This window comes from Diorhabda sublineata, chromosome 1 (assembly GCF_026230105.1).
Source record: "Diorhabda sublineata isolate icDioSubl1.1 chromosome 1, icDioSubl1.1, whole genome shotgun sequence".
NCBI lineage: Eukaryota > Metazoa > Arthropoda > Insecta > Coleoptera > Chrysomelidae > Diorhabda > Diorhabda sublineata.
The window spans coordinates 41,413,008-41,426,967 of NC_079474.1; the positions used below are offsets into that span (position 1 = coordinate 41,413,008).

General features: G+C 30.8%; 1 protein-coding gene across 3 annotated transcripts in view; it reads left to right on the forward strand.

Annotated features, from left to right (window-relative positions):
- The window catches only part of LOC130444516 (RNA-binding protein Musashi homolog Rbp6), a 1,022,388-nt gene that overhangs the window by 944,211 nt on the left and 64,217 nt on the right, over window positions 1–13,960 (forward strand). For all 3 annotated transcript variants that reach the window (XM_056779678.1, XM_056779688.1, XM_056779699.1), the window contains one exon: window positions 8,527–8,611. In XM_056779678.1, the coding sequence (XP_056635656.1) occupies window positions 8,527–8,611 (85 nt within the window). The remainder of the gene's footprint in view (window positions 1–8,526; window positions 8,612–13,960) is intronic.

The window sequence follows — 13,960 nt, forward strand, 5'->3', positions numbered from 1 at the left end:
ACTTCGTTGGAAAATAGAAATGATTATGGAAAAAAAATTTTATATTTCTTTGTTATATCCGAAAATTTCCAGACAACTCTCTTATATGCATAAATATGCAGTAAAATTTACTAATCTACAAAACTTGCGTAGCTACAATTTTTTAGATGCAATATAGTTCATACTAAAAATGTTTTTCAATCCCTTGTAATTTATAATCATGTCGTGAACAGCAATTAAATTCTCCTCTCTTCCTTACATTTTGTTTACTACATTATCCTTTATTCGATAATTCTACTAAGACCAAAGAGAAAACAAGATATAATAAGAAAATTATATAGTATCCTAAATAGCGACAGGTAGACGTGGAATTTTCGTCCAAGGAGCTGTAGCTGTAAATGCATTCCACTCCGGTAATAAACACCTAACGAATGCAGTAATCCTTGTCACCGTATTAAACCAGCTTTTAATTAGAAGACGAAAATGCGGATTAACAAGTTGAAAGTGCACTACATCAACACCAAGCTTAATTGGAATGCGATGGTCGAGTGTTGGAATAATTTTGTTACGGTTGCTGGGTATTTTCAGAGCGGTCAAAATAAATGTTGAAGTAAAAAAATTATTTGTTTTGGAAAAAAAGTTACTTAATATTTCTTCTTCTTCTTATTTATGTAAACAGTATTTAATCACAAAACAGTGGTATTAATATTATACACAGATTGTATCTTATGTAATTTATGTATAGACTAACTATTCAGTGACACACTTTTCTATTCACTTGTCACTATCCTGATATATTCGCGATGACAAAATTATTTAATTCTCCGGGTGATGAATTTCATATAAAAAAGAGGGAATGCTTTGTTGTCAAAAAATTGTTACAATTTGTAGACAAAACAAACATAAAAATAACTAATTAAAGATACAAATAAAATACAATTTCAATATACAGAAGAAAACCACAAAATTATAGGTAACAGTAATAGATAATAATTAGAATATGTCCATAGCAAAAATTAAACCAGTATGCAGCAGAGTTGAAGGCACTTTTCAGTAAATATTCCCTCAAATTATTGCTAAATGCGGGAAAATAATAATATCGATTTTATTTAAATTGGCAAATGATTGTGCATTTTTTTGCATTGTAAATATTGAGCCTTTAACTAATTCTGAACGTGGAGTGGGTACGTAAAGGTCACAAATGGATAGCCGACGACCTTTCTGGAATTGGACCAGCGTTCTAGGGAATTAGGTAAATGGATTCAAATATCAATAAGGAAGAAAGAGACTGAATCTTTAATCTTTCAAAAAAGTCTCTGCACTGAGCCCTGCTGTTGAATCTGAGTAAATATCTAATAGCTCTCTTTTGTAGTTGAATCGCACCACACGTACCCCAGAAGGGCAGGGCATATTGGAGATCCGACTCAAGGGCATAATAAACTGTTAAGGAGGTGGATAAATTCAGTTCTTTGGAAACTGATCTCAGCACAAAACAGGAAGAACTTTTTAGACAAGGCGGAAATATGTAACTCCCATTTCAAGGAATTGTCCACAACATTTAAGGGTGATTAGCTCATTAGATATGCCGTGAGATCAGGGTTACTCCAAGAGAAACTAGTGTCGTCTGCAAATAGACATATTTCACCCCTGATGTCTAGATAGGCGATGTCGTTTATAAACAGAAGAAACAATATAGGGCCAAGTACTGAGCCTTGGGGCAATCCACATTCTATTGGCTTGCAAGAAGACATCGATGTATCAACCATATGACTTAAACCATGCGAGAGGTGTTCCCCTGAAACCTAGTACTGCAATTTTTTAATTAAAATATTATGATTAACACAATCGAAAACCTTAGAAAAATCACAAAAAGTCGTTGCAGTGGAGTGATGGCTGTTTAGACTACATTGGATATTATTTAGAAGAGAGAATATAGCATCACTTGTGTGTTTGTTACTTAAAACCCTAAATTGATGGGCAGTAAGTATTTTATATTTACAAAGAAATGATAAAAGCCTGTTTTTGACCAATCTTTCTATAATCCTAGATAACGTGGGAGGGAGTGCAATTGGGCGATAATTCGATGCTTGATTTTATCTCCTACTTTATGCAGAGGTATAATTATAGCTGTCTTAAGGCAATTGGGAAAACTGCCATTTTGAAATTAAACGTTAATTAAAGTGGTAAGGTGATTTAATTTGCAATCGGGTAGTTCCGAATTCTATATCCTTCGAATTCTTGAGATATTTAGAATGTGAATAAACAAAAAGACCTTATTAGAAGTCACAACCAACTATACACATAAAACAAACGATTTCCTCGAGAATATACTATAGCAGGACCTGCCTAACGATCTATATCAGTGAGCGAGATATTGACAATATTAAATCAGAATCTGACTTCAAGTTAGTATCAAATAATGTGGAGTTGGAGGAACAATGGTCACAAAAGGCATTACAAAGTAGATATCATCACGAACTCAACCAATCCCTTGGCTTACTAGCTTCAACACTAACGACTACAAAAAGAATGCTATTAAGGATACGAATACTCAATCCGACAAGCGCAGAAAGTGTTAGCAAAGATCAGAGATTATCCAACATATAACATCTGCTTGTGGTGTGTTACCTGAAACTGACTTGGCATAATCAATTATGCAACATCTACGATACGATACTACGATAGGTCTATTATTTTCGATAGACACGTGATAAAAAGAAACCTGACATCGTGATGGTTGATAGAAAAGAAAAGACATGTAGGCCTAATCTTCGATGTAGCAAAACGGTCTCAACAAACACCAAGAGACATTGGCCAAATATGCAATTGATTTTACGTGAACAGATGTAGCACGGTGAAAATGTGTGAGTTTTGCCAGTTATTATGTCAGTAATACCATCGTCAAATTGGGGATTACCAAAAAACACCTTCACCAATATCTGGAAAGCTGTGATATTGAATAGTCTATCGCATAATAATAACTTGACTGCTTTTAAAATTTGAAATAATAATTGGCTACATGTCTTCAAACTTTTTTTATCACGTTTTCTTCACATGTTTTTCGTTTCAAAGAATTAAATGGTGTTTTGTAATCATTTCACTGAGTGGAGTAATGGCTTGAAATATTCTGAATATTGATTTTTTATTGTTTCGTCTGTTTTGGAAATATGAAGGCCACTTGACGGAAGAATTACCTTTCATAGGCTCACAACACTATGGCTATAGCTATGATGATTATTGTTTGCCTTCTTGACATCGGTTAAAGTTTAGCATATAGCAATATACTCGTACATGTTAATTATAATAAGTATGAGGAACATTTCGAGTGTTCTGTTTCGAGCATCTACTAGTACACGCTTTTAAACTATGAATTGAGAAAATCTGGCATTTCAATACTGGAATCAAAAATAAAAGGAATCTGTTGAGTATAGTGGTTATGTTGTCTTTCGAAACAAAGCAAAAACCTGTAAATTTGACGCAAAAGTTATTTGAAATAGAAGGAATGTAAGTAACATTTAGTAGCTAGTAATCAAGATCGAGACATAAGATTTTTTATCCTTCCCTCAAAAATTATTCTTTGATTTTTATTAATTTGATAGTTTTCGCATGCCGTTATGGACAACTTTGACCGGATTCTATAGCATCATAAGCATCTTTATTCTATAAACAACCTCCAGCTAACAGTTTATTATCTAAAATTGAGAGAAATTGGAATTATAGATTTGTATAAAAATCTAATGTTGTTACAAAGAAATTTTATACAATATAACAAAACCAGATAGAATATAACAAAGCCAGAAGTCTCCTACAGTAACATAATTATGATGGAGAAATTATGGAGTCAATATAGTTCATACAAATATAAAAAAGACAAAGAAAACAATTTTTGGTAAATAATGTTTTTAATCCTAATAGTATCCATAATATTAATATTATTTAGTTTTTATGAATCGATTTTAGTTTGACGTTCAGGAAATGGAGAATTAAATGTATTTTCTATGATTGTTGTTGAAACTAAATGAATAATATAGGGTGTGTTGAAGTATATAAGATATAGGTTTCACAACCAGCCAAAGGTGGTAAGTTAACTTACAACCCGTCGTCAAAAACAATCGATACCTATTTGTTAATTGTTCGAAACACTGTCAAAATGCTTTTTACAATATAGATTAAAAAAAACATTCTTCCAATCACATCCATTTCGTTTCAGTTCACATAGACATGTATATATCTAATTATCAATTGATAACAATCATTTACCCCTCACTAAAAGGAGTTATTATTGACATTCTCGTCTTTTTCGTTGTATAAATAATAACTAACCTGCGTCATTCGAAAAGTTGTCCTGAAAAATTATATCCACCTATCAATATCATATGATATAAAACTTTTACCTGCTCGTTCGAACGACTTAATAAAATAGAAAAAAAAATGACATAACAGAAAATCATGATACCGTGTATCAAATCCTCTGACAAAGTTGCTTATCTGCGATCTGACATCTTATACATTTTTTATTTTTGATGAAATCCAATGAGTTGGGAAATATCGATTTCTTGCCTTTAAAATGATGATGCCTTTTACTTCATATTCTTCAGCTGGGTACCTCACGATTTTTTATGTAAAATTTTTTTATAGTGCGTTTTTCGATCCCAGCAAAGTAATTTCTGACAAAAGCTCTGAAAGCGTATACAAGACTTGCAAATAATCCAACTTTTACAATAACGTGTGAAAATTCGTGGTGCACTTGTTTCAGAAAATGGTGTGCTTGTAAAAAAATGTTGGCCGTTAATTAAGTTCATCTCAAAAATAATATTGCTCAAGCAAAAGAAATTTTGAAGAGATATTAATTTGGAATATAAAACCAGAAAACCATTAAATTCTTTTATTCAAAAGATATTCAATATCTTTTTCACAAAAATGCAAAGAATTTTCTCTAAAAATCACCTTACTCTCATATGTGACCTATTCGATTTTTCAAAAGTTAATACAATACTTTTGTGTTTTAGAAAATATGACTGAGAATTCGCGATAACTGAAGTGGATTTCTGAGAATAATTTAGCATGTTATTCCAGAAAAAACTTATTTTAAATTTGAATGAATAAAGCATTTCATTAAAAATAATGTTTATTTAATGTAGTTCAACTGAATTTTATATCATTTTTAATATAATTTAGTTGAGTAAATATTCATTCTGCCATCTTTCAGAATAAACATTTTTGCATTTCAATTCATTACAGTATTTATATATATATATATATATATATATATATATCGAAAACTAAATATAAAAAAATCTAGTACAGAGTGTTTCCACAAAGTACGAATAGATTAGTCACAAAAACTAAACTTGGACTGATATGTTTTTGCAGAGTTTAATCACTAGAAACAAGCAATAAACACATCGGTTTATTAATTGATTTCACTGACATTTTGTAATGACTTCACTATAAAAACGACCAAACGAATGGCTTGGAATTATCTCATTCATTTTGATTTTGGAACTGTTTCATCTGTTTTCGATGTACAATGGACGTTCCATTTCTCAGAAGTTGATACTTTGGCTATGGTGATTATTATGTTAGCTCCACCATATCACAAAATTTAACTGAAATTTGAGATATATTAGTTTCAATACACATATAAAAACTTTTTGTTGTTATAGAGAAAACCGAATTGCGATTATTAAATACTAGATTTTACATATAAAATAATTCAAGAAGCTGAGGAACAATTATGTAAATATTATGATTTTTAAGCTTTTGAAAGTGGCTTCATTATCCTGAACGTTCGGAAATATCATCAGCTGTATAACTACTGCAGAAATGTAGTTAATAAAGTTTAAGCCCTTGTTCTTAGCAAACCTAAGATAAAAGTACGTGAGATTGTTATTGAATTGTAGCTATCCCTCAAATGAGTATGTAAGGCCCAACTCAATAAAAATACGACCTATTTATTCAAGAGAAAAGTGCAATACGATTAATTGTTAAAGAAAGCAATTTTAGAAAAATGGATAGGCAGAGCTGAATGCGAATATTGCTGTACTTCCGAAAGATTAATGTTTATACGACTGATAAAATTTGGAACCACGATGTACAATAAATTAACAACTGAAAGTATATTGTGTTAGGTAATGAAATATTTTACAGTAAAGTGATTTTCCAATTGGGAAGAAAATCATACCATGAAATGGTAGGCAATAGATTGAACCACACTCCTATAACAATTTGGAACGGAAATGTATTGGAAACTGTGATTATCTGATTTGAATAAATTATCAATATTCTCTAACGATACGTACATTTGGCAAAAATGAAACTATCCACCAGCTACTGGATGTATCTAATATGCATACAAGTGTTCTGTATGTGATTTTCTCAATAATCTGTTAGAATTTGTTTCTTCATCTATTCGTGGCATCGAATACAATTATTCCAAACTGTTTTTTCCTCCTGTTTAGTCTCCTGTCGTCTATTCTTACAGAAACACTGGATAGCAACAGAGAAACATACAAAAAATACAATTTGTTGTACATACCAATTTCGTTATATTCACGAGATCATTCAGTTCGAAATTCAGAAGAATACTGACAAGTTTGTTATTATATAAAAAATATTTCTTCTCTCCTTCAAAAAGAATTTACGAATAAACTAGAGTCAATATCCAATTTTCATATTGATCAAGTTTTTCACCCAACTTGTCGCAACAGAGTTGAAATATTGAAGACAACAGTGATTTTCGCAAAGATACACGTATGTTGGGAATTATTCTATCATAATATTCCAAAGCGGTGGAGTATAAATAGGGATTATATGGTGTTTGTTTTTAGAAAGAGTTTCCCTCATCGCTCGAAGCGTAACGTAAAAAACTAAATAGGATAAGAGATCAAGCAACTAAATTGAAGATTAAAAATTCATAAAGCGATTCTATGAAAACTTTATGAGGCTATAAATGGCTCATTAAGCTAATTGCTCCAAAGTCAGCCGTCGTGATATCAGAATAACAATTCTGTGTAAATATTTAATATATTCACATTATTATCATCATCAAATTTCCGAAAAATATATATGCAAATGCAATTTGTTTTGATAATTTTATAGCGATTCTGAGTTTTAATTACGCAACAGTAACAAATAAAACTTTTTAATTGAGAAAACAGAGAGTTTTTTTATTAATATATACAGTGCATTCAAGAAACTTAGACTGCATTTTATTTGGAAAAACATTATTTTTCCGTATATATGATAGATCTCCTCGATTGTGTCCAAGTCCTTCTCATGGGTGTTCGTACACTTTGAACCAGTCAAAAATTGTCATGTTCTTGACAATAAAGTAACGAATTTCATACAGAGTGGAGTAAGGGATAATGATCTGTTAATTGTTTTTGTAAGTACATAATTTTTGTGGTTATAATTATGTGGTCTCGATTTGTTCTAATTTGATAGACAACGAAAAACTATTCAAAACATATATTAATAGGTTTCTTTCGAGTGACGTTGCATCATGTATGATTTTTATGGACTCATGCCGATTACCTGATTATCTAGTCAATTTGATAATGAGCTCATTTCCAAATTTACTAATTATGGAAGTGTCAATTGATAAGATAAGACCTAAACTTTTGTATAAAATACACTTAAAACAAACAATAGGATTCCTTTTTATATTAAAACAAATAAAAAAATGCTCGGTAAAAATGAAGTTTTATTATTATTTTCGATCAATTACACATTATGTTGCTCACTTGAAAAACAGAATTTTCCTAAAATACTAAGTATTTATAAGGTTTCAATTTGATATTCACACACACAGTTATGATACAGTCTGTTAATCAATTTAAAGCTTTCCCATAAACTATATTTTTTATTTTGTTTTGTGGTGCGTAAATAAACAAAGATGACGGTTTTCCGACACGACGTATCATTGTACATGCGCGAAACTGGGAAAACTCCAAGTTGATTCCGCAAACTTCCAAGGCTAGGTGTACCGGAAATTGTAAACGCTTAAAATGGAATGGTTTCTTGTCTCAATGACGTTATTCATCACCTTTTACACAGCCAGTTTTGATCCATTGCACAGTCCATGTTGATTAATGTTACGCAGCATGATGACAACAGATCCTACTTTTAACTGCAAAATGTGTGGTGGTAATCCAAGCAATTCCAGTGAATTTGAAAACTTGCTTGCGTCATCCTGGTTCATAATGTTGTCGACTGATTTGAAGGAAACGAACTATCCAGAAAACTCGATCGACATAGAGGATGGATATTAGCTGTTTGTCAAATGTTAAATATTATAGTTGCGTTCAGAAATTTAATTTGTGACAAAATACCAAGGAAAAACAAATTTTTTGTTTTTATTCAATTCCGTGCATTTTCATATTTATTCACCTTTCAAACCTTCTTTGGATTTTTACAAATAATTCAAAAGCAAAATTAGCCAAATCGGTCCAGCTTTTCTCGAGTTTTAGCAAGCTTAAAGAACAGCAATTCCTTTTATATACAATCTAGAGATTATTTGATAAAAGATATTCGTTTTATTTTCAGGTGGAATGCAAGAAAGCACAACCAAAAGAAGTAATGCTTCCCGCTAACTTGGCCAAAACCCGTGCGGCCGGCCGGGGAGCCTACGGTGAGTTACTAATGCTCAACCCTGGCCCTGTAACAGCGACATCTAACGCGACATCGTTATCCGCTCTCCGTTATGCACCTTACCCAATTCCTATCAACACCACACCCACAATTCCTCTGACAGCAATCGCTGTAGCACCAGCTCCTCTCCATTATTCATTATATGACGTAGCGGGCTGTAAAAGAGTATTTGCACCCGTAAGGCCGTTAACTGCGGCTCGGGCTGCTCCCACACTGGCATATTCCGTAAGTGATTTGCTGGGTGTACAAGGGCTTGAAATTCCGACTACCGTATATACAAATACGTTGCCAGCAGGACTAGGGTTGTAATTTTTTTTCTCCAGTTCGAATTTCGTTCATTATTTGGTTGAAGGGAATATAATTTATTGCTTATTCTCATGAATATACTTATACGTATACCACAAAATATTTCACGTCGCTATATTTTATCTATAGAAAATACAGTTGTTTGTATTATAACAAACAATTTACGATATTATTCAGCGTATTGGTTCTCCAATCAAATTATTAACTGAGAGAATTTCTGGATTTTTTGGAAATTTTTTAATGTTACAGTGCATATAAAACTCGGTTGAATATTCGCCCCACTGTGAGATTTCTTATAATATTCTTAAGTATATGATGTTTGAGTTCATAAGTTGGTACATTTGCAAATAAAATCTGTCGAATGGTATCTATATGAATTATGACTATGTAATATACTCAAAGCCGTTGATTAGTACTTTTTCAATTAAGAAATAATTCATATTGGTTGTCCTATTTTGGAATTATTACACTGATTTCATTAAATATCAACACTATCGTTATAATTTCTATTTTTAAAAGGGTGTGGAAACCAGTCCACAACTGAAAAATAGTTTTTTTTTCGTTGCAAATAGAAAAACTACAAAATCTATGCTCTTAATATTGTCACTCACTTAACGTAATCTAAATTTTCAGTAACTTAGTCCACGCTGTTTTCTCATTTGCCATCCAAGATTTTTTATTTGCTCGTTAGTTTGATCTGGAAAATTTCGCTTTCAAAGTACCTTCAAAAAAAAAAAGTCGAAAGAGTTGAGATTTGGTGATCTCGATAGGCATACTCTTCTATACATATAGGAATATACAGGGTGTTTCTATATTCGACCGACAACGCTCTACCACAAAAAGATCTCATAAAATCATTGATTTTGATATAGGAATACGAACCCTATTTACTGAGATATAGGGTGCTCAAAATTTTAAATCAAAATCAAAAATTTGTCATAAATCGAGAACGCTTTCAAATTTGTTTTTCAAATTTGGTAACCTATATGCTCCTTGATAATGTAATATTTTGACATAAACAAACTTTGGAAAAATTTAACCAGTTGCGCGCTGTCAGAGTTAGTTTTCATTTTTATCCCCCTATTTTTTACACCATTGGAGCAATTTTTTTAAAATTTTATTTTAAATTACCTGATCAACTAATAACTTTTTATGGAGTTAAAATGAACGGTATTGTAGAAAATTTCTCTAAATAAAAGTCTGCAGGTAATTAGATACTACTCAATATTTCTCAATTATAATCAAGTAGACACGTGTCATATTTTTAATAGTTCGTGACACTTGGTGTATTTGACACGGTCTTAGTAGATTAAATAATTTTAAGTTAGTTTTAACATTAATTTTGCTGTTATAAAATGAATTTCTCATTTGAAGACTTGGCCAATTTAACCATTTAACAAGTTTCCGGTTTCTTTAACCTTTCTTTCAATACTTGCAAATATAGAATGATGTGGAATTCGACGATTGCGAAATCTTTGTTGGTATAAACGAGCTGCCATTCTACCATTTTTTAGGGCTTCCCCGTAAATCATTAACATATCGGTCATTTCTTTAGACGAAAAATTCATTTTATAACAGCAAAATTAATGTAAAAACTAATTTAAAATTCTATGATTCAATCTGCTAAGATCGTGTCAAATACACCAAGTGTCACGAACTATTAAAAATATGACACGTGCCTACTAGATTATAATTTAGAAAATTGAGTAGTATTTAATAACCTGCAGACTTTTGCTTCGAGGCAAATTTCTACAACACCGTTCATTTTAACTCCATAAAAGGTTATTAGTTTGTTAACTAAAAATAATCAGGCAATTTAAAAAAAGATTGAAAAAAGAATTTGCTCCAGTAGCGTAAAAAATAAAGGGATAAAAGAGACAACTAGCCCTGATAACGCGCCACTGGTTAAATTTTTGCTTATGTCAAAATATTACTTTATTAAGGAGCATATTGGTCACCAAATATGAAGGCGTTCTCGATTTATTGCAAATTTTTTATTTTGAACATCCTATATCTCACCAGTAAGGTGGTAGAGCGTTGTCGGTCGAATATAGAAACACCCTGTAGATACTCTTGAATAGATTAAATATTGTGAGAGGGAGGTGCAGATAATAAGCCATTTCCAGTGTTTCTTATCTCGATAATTCCAAATATTAAAATTCATTGAGTGTTCATCACAAATATATTGATCAGATGAATAAGTTTCCCGCAAACCCTGCCCTGGTCGTTAAATATGTTATTTCTTCATCCAGCGTGGATTTTCATTAGCCTAATATCGTTGATGTTATCTTACTAACTATTTAACTTGAATGTATATTCAGTAGAAAAAAAGTTTTTTAACCAAACTATAGTCTTCTATCAGAATCATCTTCCGATAATTTCTGGAGTATTGTGAGTTTATAATTGTGCATTATGTGCTTCAAGAAATTATGATCTCGAATTTCAACAAGCTTGGTAAATATTTTTAGAATTTTTTGAAAAGATTATAATAATTTGTGATACCTTCACTAGGGGCAGTCATTATTTCACATAAATCCATTTATTTGTAAAATTTCATGTACATTTCAGTTGAATAAACAATTTTTCTGGATTAGCAGGCTTTGGTAATAATCTCTATTTTCGAACATTTGTTATCACGATCTAGTTTCATGTTTCATGTTTTTCCACAGAATGATAATGTATGCAAGTAGCCCAAGTATCGAGACATAGTATTTTGAATTAGTGATCCTATTCTATACTGAAGAATCATATTTTATATCTTTGTGAAAGTCAAATATATCTTGTGTCATAATTTTCAAATAATTCTCGGAATATTGAATTATTTCGAAAAAAAAAATTATTTTACGAATCTATTTTCTAATTTTTTTAATTTCAATATTAAATTCTTGATTAATTTAGCTGTACAATTGGAGAAATATGTTTAAATCTTATTAAGTAATCTTAACAGTTAACGGTAACGAAAAATAGATAATGGTCTTTTTCAGTCTATCTAGAAATATCATCTCATGATACAACCCAACTTTCCAAAGTCACTTTGAAATAAAAATGAATCTTTGACTGGATTTTTCTGGATTTATGTAAGAATTGAAATATATTTATATAAAAAATCAAGTGAATATCACTCTATTCCAATACGTTGAACGATTTTAATATCTACCGTATTCTTTAAACTTGAAATTCATTATTTTGAGTACTTTTTTCCTCTGAGTATTTTTGTACAAACATTTCAACTGTGACACGATTGGGTATCATTGTCACGTTCAGTTGAATAAGTTTCCAAAGTAAATTTCTAAGTGAAAACGAAATGCTTCATCGGACACAGCGTGAATCAACAAAATGTATTACGTTCTAGATTGCACCCCAATTTATACCACAATTTCACAAGCAATTTGTTCAACGCAAAAATCGATATGCATCCCATAATTCTCCCTCAGACTAGTTAAAATTCGAGGGTAATATATATTCCTTCCAACCAAAACGTTATTTCTTATAATCTGCTTTATGTGTGTTTAATGTAGTTGACAAAATAACTGGAAATATAGTATAGTGAATAATTTAAGATAAATATATACTTAAATATATTATTCGGTGTTGTGATTTTGATCTTATTTGATATTATAATGAAATTGCTGATGGCTGATACAACGAGTAGTCATTTCTAATGGACTTTAGGGTACATTCACTTTACATCAACAGATACAACGTACTAGCGTCAAATGCGGTCATTTGATATAAATGACTAGGAAACCATCTGATATGTGATTCAAATTTAAAGATAATCAAGGGTCAAAACACTGGAATGAAATATGAATATATTAGTTTCTATTTTCAAAATAGCAACATAAGTTTCTCTTTCTTTCTTTCTTAATTTCTAGACCTTTTTCCCTATTTTTTCTAATAAATGGCATTTATTATCAGACTCTTTCAAGTAATGATCGATTTTTCTATAGATCTGATTTAAATATTCATCAAAATATCTACTTATTTTTTTCATCGACTTGTTTATAACACTTTTGAGCATTGGGATTTTAGTTTTCACTTTACATCCATTTTTTCCGGTCTGTTGTTACTTCATTCATTTATCATATTGCATTTTCTTTTCTTTCTACTTCCTGTACCAACAGTTCTAGCCAAGTTTTCCTGATATTTTCTTTTCTCTGTTTATAATATCTTTTTGGTTTTGTCACTTGAAAACAATTTTCAATTAGTATTTCTTATCCTGTCCATCCTCGTATATCTAGCTATTTTTTTAGTTATTTTTTCTGTGTTGCTGTTATTTTACATTGTGTCTTTCTGGTCATTACCAAGGTTTTTCTTCTATATTATTAAAGTAGGTACTATTATCAACTTCCATACATTCATATCATCGCTTATTTTTTCTCAAATATTGTCTTATTCAAACCATCGTATATTTGAACGGCTTTTATTATTAGATCTTCCTCATGTTTCATTTCTTATCTACTACCATAATTTTCCATTTTTTAATATTTATTTCAATTTTCTACTCTCCCATCTTTGCTGTTTCTTCGCTGTATCTGCTATTATTACTACATCGTCTGTATATACGTCTATTTTCACCAGATTTAGGTGTCTATAGTCAATTATTTTATACACCCCATGGTTCTTCTCTTTTATTGTATTTATAATCCTATCTGTAACTAATATAAACAGAAATAGACCAAGACTACCCCCTTGCTTTACTAAGGATAACTACTTTAAACTCTTCGAGCTTCTTTATTATATTTGAACCATCTTTATTAAGTTTTCATATATTTCTTTTGTTCTCTCAATTATTTTAGGCACATTCCTATTCTTCATAGTATCCCATGCTAGTTTTCTGTACATTGCGTCGAATGCTAATTTCAAATCGATTAATGTAATACGTGATTCTTTCTCTTTCTTAACCAAATGTTCGAATTCAATTCAAATTATTGTCTTGGAATATTACATTAAATATATGAACTTTTCGTTCTTATTTTGAATAAAAATAAATTATAAAACATACACATACGGATAATAGTAG